Source organism: Falco naumanni, chromosome 2 (assembly GCF_017639655.2).
Source record: "Falco naumanni isolate bFalNau1 chromosome 2, bFalNau1.pat, whole genome shotgun sequence".
Taxonomy (NCBI): Eukaryota; Metazoa; Chordata; class Aves; order Falconiformes; family Falconidae; genus Falco; species Falco naumanni.
In genome coordinates, this window is record NC_054055.1 from 90029247 (window position 1) to 90042782 (window position 13536).

At 41.9% G+C, this 13536-nt stretch overlaps 1 protein-coding gene across 1 annotated transcript in view; it reads right to left on the bottom strand.

Moving 5' to 3' along the window:
• Window positions 1-9946, bottom strand: part of PDK3 (pyruvate dehydrogenase kinase 3) — a 55087-nt gene extending 45141 nt beyond the window's left edge. The window contains exon 1 of the mRNA XM_040582493.1: window positions 9669-9946. Within this exon, the coding sequence (XP_040438427.1) occupies window positions 9669-9774 (106 nt within the window). The 5' untranslated portion in view covers window positions 9775-9946. The remainder of the gene's footprint in view (window positions 1-9668) is intronic.
• Between the last annotated feature and the right edge of the window lie 3590 nt (window positions 9947-13536).

Sequence of the window (13536 nt, forward strand, 5' to 3'; positions counted from 1 at the left end):
TGAAATGTATTAAGACTACTAAAGCATCATTACAATATGCCTCTGATGATTAACAAACCACTCTGCAATAAAGAAGATTTGAGTATTCCTCTATGCCACTGCTAGTTACCAGGGTTTTAATGGATTTATCTAGTCTATAAATTTTTTTAAGAAAAGCATAAACAAGGACTAAAAGAAGTAGCAGTTAAAATGTAAGGGTTTTCTTCTTTAGCAAAAAGTAGCTTTGTAACTTTTTAACTTTGCCTCTTTCTCTATTCACACATTCTAAAACCTAATTCTGAAAAATATCAACTAAAATTTGCACAAGTGTACTATTTTAGCAATTAAGTCAGTGAAAGTATTTACAATACTGTGTTACTTACTTTACGTTGACTACAAATTAATGTGCCAATTATTTTTTTATATATATAATTGTACACACACACACACAGGGTAAGAGTAGCCTCCTCCCCAAGCAAAGACAATAATTTAAACAGGGCAAAGAAACATTTAAGAGACACATTCACATAGAAAGGTTCAGAGGGAAAAAGTGTCAGTATAATAGTCTCTTGTAACACACAAATCATCAGAAAAAGGAGAAGAATCTCAGAGACACAGCTCTAACCCATCCTTTCAACCCACCATTCCAGGAAGAAAAATTGCATTTATCTGACTCCCGGAACACACACAAAATCATAAATGTATTTTTAAGCAAGCAGCTGCCTGCAAAATACTTTAGCAATTTGGGGGAAAAGGTGGCTTTTAAAAAGCACTAATATATTAAGGATAACTGGCATCAAGAAAAGCTGCTTTAATACAGTAACTATAAAATTAGATAAAACAATTCCTAAACTAATACTATCATATATTGTTTTGGGCCATGGGGAACTGGAGAAATCCTACTCATTCTCCACAGATCAGTGCTGTGAAGATCAATGACTGCTGGTGAAACACAAGAGTATATATATGAAGTGTTCTTCATAAATGCATGTACTGAGTCTGGCTGGGACGGAATCAGGTTTCCTCACAGAAACCCATAAGGTGCTGTGCACTGGATTTGTAACTGAAAGCATTGATGACACACCTGTGTTCTGGTTATTGCTGAACAGTACTTGCATAGAAATGGCATGAGAAAGCAGGAAGGCTTTCTCTCTTTCTCCTGCACTCAACCACTACCCTAGGTTTGGGGGTGGGTAAGAGGCTGGAAGGCTGCAGGACAGCCATTACACTGAGACCGGCTGGGCAGCAGTCTGCTCGTGGGAAGTAGCAAGTGAGTGCTTTGCATCACTTGTTTCTGTTCCTCTTGCCTTCCTTATTAAATGGTCCTTATCTTGACCTACAAGTTTTCTCACTCATGCCCTTCCTGTTCTCTCCCCCATGCCAACTGGTGGTGGGAGGAGGGCAGCGAGCACGGCGTGGGTGCTTAGCTGCCGTGACAGCATCAGCCTGCCAGAACGCTAGGCATCTACTACACAGCAATCTCATCTTAAAGTTATTCCACAGTTTTTTCTGTGTTTTTTAAAATTAAGATTTTCACATGGGACTGTGCCACAACTTAATAAAAAGCCAGGTACAGCATCTACTGCTGCTGTCTTCGCAAACATCAAATTAACTTGCAAATCGGACTGCTTCAACACAATTTATTGTCTCTACCACCTTGTTACCTCTTGATGCTCACCTATGTTACTTCATTATTAGCTCTATCATTTTTTCAGCTACTTCAGTCAACCTGACCTAACTCTAACATCCTCCTCTTTCTTTGCTTTGGAAGACGAGCAGTGTATTTTCCTACTTCCACAATCCTGGGTCCACCACCACTGGTTATTTCCATAAATACCGTAAGCAACAGCTGTGCTACACCAGGCCACTGGTATCTGCAGAAGGAAGTATTCAGCTACCCACAACACAAAGCACTGGCTTACTGGCACCCACTGAGCCAAGAGGATCTAGACTATTTCAGCTTATCTAAAATTTGTATCAGGGACAGGGGAAAGTTGTGATTTCCTTTACATGGCTGGATAAAATTTATCTTCTTCTGAAGATCAAAGCAAAGATTAACTCAGCAGTCTTTATCATAATGTACTTAGCTTAATCAAATAATCACTACACTTCAGAACTCTCCCCAATTACCATAAACTATCACAGCAACTTTTTCTCTCTTTTCTGTTCCATGACTTTTCACCTTTGCTGTTATTTGTACTGCAACCCAATACATATGTCCTTGCCTCAAGTTTTCATGTGATCTTTTTTTAGTGAACAGTATTTCTGGAATTCCTAACAGTGCTGTACTTCTCTCTCATCTTTTGCCTGCATCAGAATTTCTCTTGCTGAAACTAATATATCATCTTGTATTCCTTATATCTTAGGAGAGACCCTATCTACCTATTTCCTTAGCTTGTAAAAGTTATGCTACTTTAAAACCACTAGCTGTCATTTCTTGTCATTCTCGAGGGAAAAGAATGCTATCAATCCATGGTAATTTTCATCAAATTTTAATTGTTTCAGATTTTCAAGCACCTCCCTATTAATCCAAATCTAGCCTAAAGCAGGCACTTCAACAATTTCTACCAGTTTCTGGAAAAGTATCCCAAACATCTTTTTATCCTTTCAGAAAGTAGTTTTGCAAGCCCTCAATTTCTGTCAAACTGTACCCTCTGTCACTTCTGTTATTTGCTAAAAAAAAACAACAAACAAAACCAACCAAAAAATCCTAGCACTGTTTGCTGCTTCATGCAGATGAGGCATTTTTGTCCTCTATTTCACCAAAAGACATTCAACTGTTTGCTTCAACACTGTATAGGCTTAAAAAAAACCCAAACTGAGTATGCACAGATGTATGCATGCAGTGAAACATCACCTCCCTTTCCGAGCACCTGAGAGGATTGTAGCAGCACCTTTGGTCAAGTCCAAAGACAAACAGAACATAGACTAAGAAATTTTATGCCATTTAGGGAAACAAAACACAATCAGTTCCATCAGTTGGAGGATGCTCACTTGCAGACTACTAGCCTACACTTACAGGAAAGTGGTCAGTCAAATCACCTACTGAAGGTAGAATTTCCAATGCTTAGACATTCTAAGAGCCAAAAAAAACCCAAAACCAAACTTACTGCCTCAGTGAACCAGCTGGATCACCCACAGCAATTTATGGAATTTGTACTGTAACTATACCAAAATACTGAATTCAGAATACATAAAGTCTCGAATAGTCATAGAAATGAAGTGTTCCTTTATTGCATAATCGAAACAGTTAAAAAATTAAACCAAAGCTAACATTTTTCTTGAGAACTTTGCAAAACTCCACCAATGAAGATTTAACAAATCGTCTAAATTTTGAAAGAAAAACCTTTTCTGAAAAAGTGACTACTGAACAAGCACATTTTCTTCCTGAAACAGCCTCCAAAAGTGACTGATACAGATAATTCTGTAAATTAAATGAATCATGATCTAGTATTACACAGTACTTACACACATACATATCTCTATCACATCACAGTTCAACAGTGACTACTGAACAAAGTTATCCAACCACAATGACGCTTCCAGACCTTCACAACAATCAATATTAGGCCTTATGAAACCCTTGAATATTCTATACAGTATTGGAATATCACTGCCTGCTAGAGACTGGCAGAGTTGTAAATAGTAAGGTTATAAATAGCAACAGCTACATCAAACAAAGGCTTCCAGCTACTTGCTGTGGTACAGCCCGAAGACGACCCTTTTTTATACCATGAAACACAAACTTGATCCATGCTCAGATCCAGAGAATGAAGGACTGAATATAGAAAAGCAATAAGCCCAAAATAATTCAAGAACAAAACCAGACAGACAATCCAGCTTGCACATCCAGTTTTCACTTTGACAAAAGGCTGGCCTTTCAAGGTAAAAACAAAACAGCAGTAAAATGATCCTATTTCAATGCTAGGCAAAACTCCTATTGGGATTCTATTTAAAGCTCTAACAGACATATTTGAAGAATAACATTGAAAATCCTGGAAAAGCAAAAAAAAAAATAATTCCATGGTATTTTCATAAGGCTTGAAATAACTCATTTAACAAATCTATTTAGCTTTACAAAATCAAGACATAATACTCCATCACAATGTACAAATACCTCATAGTGAAAATATTCCAGGCATCAAAGGATCCCAACCTAACAACAAAAGCTATTAACAAAATTGCTGGTTGGAAGCTGAAGCCAGTCAGATGGAAATAAAAGACAGTAACATCTGACTAGCGTTCCTCTTTCTGATCCGATCCAGTGGTTAGCATATCAACAGTTAACATTCATGTGAAGAAGAAATTTTTGAAGATGCATTTAAACCAAGCGTAAAGGTTTTAAGGTCAGTGCACAAACAGCAGTAGAAAAAACACAGCTGGATGCAATAAATGGCAGGTAATTATTTAATAGTATCTTTTAGCCCTACATTTGTTAAGTGTCTCAGATGCACAGCCTCTCCACTAGCGTTGTTAAAAAAAAAAGGAAACTTCTAATACCTTTTTGAGTAAAAAAATCTAATAGTCTTCTTCCATCAGAAGATTAATTATTATGTCTGGAGACAGGTTGCTTTCACTCTCTTACTTTCCTAGCCCCACATCTTGTTGTTCAAATTGTATCTGCTAGCTACCTGGCTTATCTTCAGTTCAAGCGCTGATGCATGCCTGCTGCCAACAAGACAACATGCAGCGTAAACACTTGCAGAAACCTGATCTAATACCGCACGTACAACTGACAGCAATGAACAGCAATGTCAATACCTGGTTTACTCTTTATATCCATTTAGCAAGAGGCCTGCACTTTTCCTCAAGGCAGGTTAAGTTTAATAGGTACCACATGAACTAAACAACTTCATACCGAAAACTGTATGTAAAAATGAGGAGGATCCACTGCTCGTCTTTCCTCCAGATATGCCCCAGGACACAACAGTTCCCACACTGCATGCACTCACTGTGATTATCTGCTGCATGCTCAGCTGTTCACAGTACAGTGAAATTACCAAATTACAACCTTTGTGATATTTTCCAATGCCAGTAGCTGTAGCAGTTGCCACAGGTATTTTGATTATAACCTACGAAATCAGGATCGCCTAAGCCACATTCCACAACAAGAATTCACTATGATTCACTATCCTAAGTACATACATGCTTAAAGGTCTTTTCCAACTTAAATGACTATGATTCTGTGACTTTTTTTTTTTTGTCCAAACTCACTAGTAACTATGTGGTACATGAACACTAACATGACAAATAAGGAAGGGTAAGTGCATTAAGTTTTACCTATATTTAAAAAGAGTTAATGAAAAGCAAAGTTTAACCTCATAGGTACAAAATTAATCCAAAACACTTGGTTTCAGACTTAAAATAGAAAAGGCTAGAATATAGCTGAGTACAACTGGCCAAGATAGCTTTAGTAGTAAAAAAGCTCCAAAGCACAGAGTACATGTCTTTTATGAAACAAACCTCAGACTCACAAAGGTCTCAGGCACTGAGCAATAGCAATAAGAGCATTACATGAGTACAGTATACTGGCATACATTCACAATATAGCACTAGCACAACTTCAAATTACTCTTTCATGCATGATCAAAGGATTACACAATTTATATTTCATCTGTGTCCTTATTTGTGCTTAATTTTATATGTAACCTTTTCAGTACAACCATTCATTTCAGGAAATGTTTGTTAGTATCTTTACTGTCAGCTGAGGCACCCCAACACGACCCAAACAAGAAGTTGCATGGAGCTTGCTCACTCAGGCACAGTTCAGCATTAGTACAGCTGTAAGGGTTTTGGCTCACCTACCCCTTATCAAGCCAGGCTGAGCTCATTCTGCCCACACTACAAATCGCTTTTGTGTCTTTTTTTGAAATGCTAGGGCACTCCCACACATAGAAACTCTACTCTCCTCAAACAGACTTGTCTGATGGGTTATTTAACTTCCCCAGGCATACATGACCGATTGGTTACCCACATACCTACTTGCTGATGAGTATCATTGGGTGTTTCGGATTAACCCATCATCCTGTAAGGTCTACCTTAGAGCCAAAGCAAATCTAAACTGAGATGCTGTATGAATATGGATTTCCAGTACGAGCATTTTTTTTCCCCTCAGTCTAGCCCTCAAAGTGTACAAAGACTCACATACCTGAATGTTAAACCACATGTGTACTTTAAGTTCATTTCAGAAAAGATATTTTAGTTATTATATCAGACTGGGTCATTAAGGAACACCTGCACTTGGAAATCTACCAAACTTCCAGAGTACCTACCTAGTTTGGAAGTACACTGCTGAATGCAGTTGGTGGTGGTTTTATTTTTTTCCAGACCAGAATAATTAGGGAGGCCTTCATAAACCTGCTAGCATTAAACAAGGTCAAAACTTGTTTATATTAAGACACACTTACAGAAGGCCATTCTTTTGTAAAGGATTGAGATTGCACAAGAATCTTGTGAAACGTACTTTGTAAGAAACTGAATAAACAGTATTCAAGAAGAATGTGCCAACAGAAAACAAACACAAGGAAAAAAAAAACAGCACAGAATCTGAGCACACAGAGGTCCCAAGCCCATGACACAGTAACCTCTTACACAGTTGGAACTGCTACGAAGATAGCCACAAGCTGGATAGAAAGTACATCACGTATAGCAGTACATAGTATGTAGACACAAATAGGACTCAGCTGTAAAAAACAACTGACAATTACTGCTTTAAGTATTGTTTTATTTCACAGGTTCTTAATACTACTGAGTTAGCTTACACAGCCAAACTGTCTTTTACAGTGGTTTAATCAACTGAATTAAGCTACTTGAGAAAGTTTTAAAATAAACATCAATTTATATCACTGGAAAGGGACAGACTTTGCAGCCCTACTATACACACAATATTCCATACAACCCACAGTTATTTAGCAATAAAAAAGGAGTCTAAGCTGCACATCAATGTACATTGCCACCAGCTGTGTTTGAAGAGACTCTTCAGCCCCACAAAAAATAGTTTCTCTCCCCTCACCAGGATTTTGCAGACAAATTTAGAAGCCCGTTAAGTTTAAACCAACATAATCAATACAAAAAAAAGACATAAAGACATATTAAAGTAGTTTCACTGTTGTCAGAAACAAAGTAAAAAATCCTTCTCCAAATAAATTTGAATTCCAGTAAGTGCAAATACCTCTTTTTTAAAAATAGAATAAACATGTGTACCTCAGACAAGAAAATCAGACTACCATGAGAAGGTTATTCACACATTTCCTTTGGGCTTATTATTCTTCAACATTTTTTGAAAGTTTAGTCATGTTTTTGTAACACAAGTGTTACGTTTATGTAGCTCAACAAAAATGCTTTTTAAGCGAGACATTAAATAGCTTCCATAACCTGACTACAAGAGTGTCTTCTTCCCATCAAACACTCACACTATGTAAACACAACTGAACTGCACCTTGAGTATCATGCTCCCTACGCTTGGCGTAATTTGCTCTCTTGAATACTCGGTGCCCTGTGCCACCATCAAATTCTTTTTTGGGTAATTCAGGTGCAAGTACTGTAGCTCCCTGACACAGTGCATATTGCCCAGGCCTTCCATGCCTCAGGTGGTAAAACTCCTGCACCAGCATCTTAGGATTTGTTTCCAATTTCTCCTCTAAGCCTCTGAAGTCTCAAAAAAACCCTGAAACTACCCAAAGCCATCAACACCTTGGATCACACAAGTAACTACATTGGTTTTAATTTGATTAAACTGCCATAATCTTCCCACTTGAGGCTTCCGAAGTAAATACAGGCACTAAAGAGAAAGTGGAGATGTTAAGTGTCCCGTAAGGCTTAACATCGAGCTGAATTTTACCAAGGCTGATGTGACATATACCTACTAATCTTAGAAACTCCTGGTGACCTTAGAAGCCTAAACCACAGGCATTTTTTTCTTCAGAGGTTTTAAACATCAAGAACTATGTAGCTTCCTATCAGTCCTCAGTCCTAAGCCATAAATACACTTAAATATATAGCCTACGCACACACAAGACTCCATAGACGCATCCAGTGACAACAGACTGGAATACATCCAGAGAACAGAGCTGGCCAGGCTGTAACATACCATTCTTACTCTGTTCATTTCCACTTACATAAACCAGGCTTAAAACCATAGTAAGACTACTTCTTCCTGGAGAACCATGAGACACTTTTCAAACCATAAAGTAATACAGATACTACAATATTAAAAAAAAAGCATTATTGAAAGGCTGCCAGACAAGAGATGTCTAAAAGCAAGTAGTAATGAAGGGACAACTTAGAACACCCAAGTCATCAAAGCAAGGACTTAAGTCTTTACACCTGTCTAATTGCAACTGAAAAGCCTCAGAAACATTAATACTTCCCCAGCAACAATTTACAAACACAAATTTCAAACAGACAATGGTGAAATGACTTCTTCAGTGTCAGGGCTACAATAAAGATACTCTAAGGTTTTGGACATTGCTCTTGCCAGTACAGAAAGACACAGCATAAGGAGCACAAGCGCCAGAAAGGAAGACATTGGGAAATGAAAACAAACTGACACGAGCAGGGACCTGAGAAGGAAAGCATGGGTTCTTGTCAGGGTCTCCTTTTAATACAACACGGGACAAGGAATCATTTATTATTTTTTTTAAGTGGAAGAAAATCCTGTCTCACCAAGATGTGGTAGCAAGCCCAGCACTGGCTCTTTATACTTAACAGCATTCTTTCACTAATACTATTACCATAAATCTACAACTGTTTCCACTTTTAACCACTTCCTGGGTTAACACCACGGGGTCTTTTCTGTCTTCTTGCACCTTTAGCCTAATAGTGGAATGAAGGAACACTCTATTAAGCTTCATGGTGTTACATGCAGCCTTTATATTTACCAGCCACATTCACAGGATAATAAAATCTAAACAACTCTTGTGTCAGCAAGCAGGAGCCAATAACCTCTGGTACTAATACAAGAAGTTTGTGCTTATCTAGATCAAAATGTCAGTTTTCTAACAGCAACACAAGTTGCTCCTGGGTTTCCATCCAGTGCTTCTGAAACAAACCATGCTATTTATTCATCAGCAATGCTTCCTAAAGTACACGAACAGGTCTCCTACACAAGTACTGTCAGAGTTCACGCCTGTGGTTTAAGTAAGCCAATCTCTGCATGGCTGATTAAAATTCTCACATTCAAGATTGGTAATTGACTGTCTCCTTCGGCCACTAAACTCGCAATATTCCAGGACAAAACCCCCTATTTTGACCTTCTTCCCCACGGAACTCGATGTCTGGGAGCAGTGCAAGGAAGGAGAGGCAGCCTGCCCCGCCGGCCCCCGCCCCAGGACGCCGAGGCAGGCGGCGGCGCGCAGCTGGCTGTCACCGCAGGAGCCCGCCCGGCGCACGACGGCCCCGCCAGCCCGCGGGCCCCGGCGGCGAGGGAGCCCGGGCCGGGCCGGCCCCGCGGCGGCAGCGCGCACCGCCCGCCGCCCCCCGCCGCGACTGCGCACCCAGCGCCCGCGGGCGGGCGGGCCCCGCCGCCCAGCTGCCAGGCGAGGAACCGAGGCCTAGGCGCCGGCCGCCGCCGCTCCCCCGCCCGGGCGCTCCTGCGCGGCGGGGGAGCCGGGGTGACCCCCACCCCTCTCACCCCGCCGCGGCGGCGGGGAGCGGCGGGGGGGGGGGCGACGGGCGGCCCCGCCACTCACCGAAGTCGAGGAACTGCTTGATGGAGAGAGGCGAGGGGGAGAAGCGGGAGTAGTACTCGATCTGCTTGGGGATGGGGCTCTTCAGCAGCGCCCCGCACAGCCGCATGGCGCGGCGCGGCCGGCTCCTCCTCGCCGCTCGGCTCCGCTCCCCTCCCCGGCGGCGGCGGCACTAGGGCGCTGGGCCGGCGGCGCAGCCACCCGCGCTCATGCCAGGGACGCGCCCAGCGCGGCGGCGCCCGTCGCCCTCTGCAGCCCGGCCCGGCGCGGCGGGAGGGGCGAGCGGAGGAAGCCGCCCCGCCGCTGCCCGCCCCGCGCGCGCTCCCGCCCGGCCTGGCGCACGCGCACGCCCGCGGCGAGAGGGGCGGGGCGGGGCGGGCGCGAGTGACTGGCGCGTGTCGCCCGTGCTCTATCCACTCCCAACGGCCGGGGCGCCCTGACGCGCAGGCGTATCGGCGCGAGGGGCGGGGCGGGGCCCGGCGGCGGGGGCGGGGCCGGGGGCGCGCCCGGCCGAGCAGAAGGGTCGGAGTGTCATCCCCACATGGCGGAGTGTCGCTGGCACCCTCTGGGCACAGCCCGTTCCCACCCTGCGGCATCCCTCCAGCTGCCGGCGTTGGGCTGGCCTGTAGAACTGACCAGTTAATGCCTCAGCCAGCCCGTGAAATGCTGCATGCGTGGTTGGCTTCAACCTGAAATTCAGCTTTAATGGCAGCTGCATTGAACGGGTTTTGTGGCTTATGCACGACTGGCAGAAGAAGGGCTCTGCGTTACTAAGCAAGTTTTAAGCGATGGAGAGCACAAGGCTGAGAGGCAGAAGGCTCCGCCATACAGCAGCACGAGGCCTAGCGTGGCCTTAGATAGGGCCCTAGTGAATCTCCTAGGGCCTGTACTCCCTGTGAAGGCAATCCTATGGCCATCAGGTTTCAACTCTTGATAATACAGTTTCCTGAGAAGTCCATTTTTACCTGAGAAAGCACCTGAATACAATTAAAATTAATTGTGGTTGCTAAAATCAAAAGTGAAACCGCGTATTTGAAAGCTAAAACGTACCACTGAATGAAACCACTGTCTGTCTTGACCTGCTTTGCTACGATGTCATTTAGGTACATTTATGCCAAATGCATCTGAGGACAAATAACTGGTCACAAATTCCGTCATTTTTTCTCCAATGGGTTCAATATAAACTTCAGCACGTACAAGATATTACTCTAATTTTATAACTGACACAAGAGATACAGATGCTCTGCAGTTACTGAAAGTCTCTCTCCATCCTTCTTGTCATGATTGTCCTTATAGAATTTGAGATTGAGAAATCCTGACCTAATGTACAAAATAACTTGTAATAGCTGGAAAATGTTTTAAAATCACTTCAATTGCAGGTTATAGAAATGACCGCCTTGAAGAGATGTGTCATGTAATCAAGACTTCAAAATGAAACATCTTTTGTAATTCTGAAGCTTTTTTGGCAGATGAGGAAAAGTATTTTAAAACTTTTGTTATATACTCTTCAGGATTTGATTTTGATTTATCTATAGCGTAACTCTGAAATGAGTTTTGGAATTATCTGGCAGAAAATAATACCATTTAGTGTTAAAGACAGAACAGTGTTTCCACAAATTAAGATGAAGTTAGCAACTTCAAAGGATCATACACTGTCAAAATTTAAGCCACTTGGTTTTATATAGCTTTCACATTTTTAAGTAATCCTAGTGTGATTTCACTTCAGCCTCAAAAAACAGCAAGACAACAGTTAACTACTGTGTTGTCTTTCTAAACGCAATACCTATTTTGCAATATAAACGGTGTCACAACATCACTTTCTTGGGAATTTTTTAAACCTACATTAACCAGCCCCTGTGAAAATTGGAATTGTTTTGTCTGTGCAGATACAGACTAAAACCATCATGAAGATGTGGGCAAAGCCACTGGAAAACAGCTGTGGTCTTCTCATCAAATAGACTCAATAGCTTCTCTTGACGCAGGAGGAACTGATGACATAACCAATAGATCAAATTCTCTGAAAACTGTTCATACACACATTTAAGACGAATATGAATCCCAGTCTCACCCAACAACTCTGCCTAATCTTGTGCATAAGAACTTGCTTGGGAGAACATGAAATGCACTTAGGTAAATCTATGGTTGTTTTACCAATGCAAGACAACAACCAGTATACACCTAACTTAGTTTTTGAACAGTCTGCCTAAATAAAGAAGTTAGTGGATAAACCATGATAAACAGAAACTCACTGAGATCCCTAAGTTTAAAGTGTAAGCTGAGTTTTGCTAAGAGCAGGTGTTTTGGAACGTTTGGATTTCTCATACCTCATACCTGCCTCTTTTATGTGTTTCAGCACACATCTGGTGCAGAAATGCTTCCTGCAGCTCATTCTGTGAGTGCCTCCCTGAATTTTTGTTTATATGATAAAGAGCCTCTACAGGTGTGCAGGGAAGAAAGGATTTACCTCTTAGGAGAAGATAATTTTAACATTGATAACACAGATAACACTGCTGAATTTCTTGGGTGCTTCGCATTTCCCTTTTATCAAGGGTATTATTTTCATATTTTCCAGTTAAATTCAAAGCTGGAATAACTAGAAGTAGGCTGGGAGTCAAAGATGCCCCGGTTTTACATGGCCCTTTAGTAGCCAGAACATATTCTTCCGCATTCAGTTAAAAAATTTGGGCATGCAGGCAATCAGAAACCTCAGCACCTATAAGAAAATTGGGGTCTTGGTGTGGACACTTGCCAGAAGCCTATGCTGAGGACGAGATGGCTGTGGTGTCCCGGCCCCGAGGGCACCACCCAGCCCCACTGCCCTTTCCTCCCCCCTCCCCCCCCAGGGAGTCCCGAGGGAGCCCCAGCCTTCGCAGGACCCTGACACAGCAGATCAGTTTTTGTTGGGTCGTCACTGTGAAAATGGACATGGACAATTTAATCTGAGTAGCCAATCTTGCCTTAAATATTTTTCTTGCTTTTCTGTATTGGAGCCAGTGTAGAATGAATGCCTCTGACTCCCAAACCACAGAAACTTTGCGAGGGAAAATTAGCAATACCAGGTTTTGCTGCGGAGTGATTCCCTAAAACAGGGCATGTGACCTAGAGCATATTTACATAACCAAAAGCTTTTTGGTGTTTCCAACCCTCGAGAAGTTTTACGTGCTGACTGCTTCCCACTGAATTCAGTTCTAGCATTTAAAAAGGCCTCCCCTAATTTTGTGTTTTGGCTATGATGGGGGAGGGGTAGGTGGGGAAGGGGGTTACATCCCAATGGCAGAGCGTACATGGAAGAGCCTTTGCTGCTCTGTGTATGGGACTAGTCTTTATATGTTAATTCAGCAAAGCCACAGGGATAAATATGGAACATTTATATGAGTAGTAGTCAGAAAATTAAATTACCGGAAGGGAAAGGTCTCCCTAAGTTTGAGTTTTCTTAGGGCTTAGTTACAATTAGAGATTCACTCCTGCAGAAATTTGTAGCAAAACTTCTGGGCAATTTAGAAGACACATTTTTGGTACGTTTTCAGATCTTGTTCTTTCTGGACCTTTATATTGCATGCACTTCTGTTTTCAGGGATGAAAGCTTTTGCATTTAATGTTTCATCCAATTAAGATTTATTCGCAGTGAAAATTTCAGATTGTTAAAACACCAGACCCATAATCTCCTTAACAAAGCATGCTTTTCTTCACTGCAGAGTACTCAGTGGGTCTATAAACTATCTGCAGGGGATTCCGCGTAATGAACTTCTTTGTATGGATGTCAGAGGAGGGCAAAAGTAATGTTAAACTGTAAACCAAGAAAACATGGTTATTAGTGTTTTCTAGACATACTGACTTTGTGGAATTCATAGTAATTTTTTTAACCAAAAAA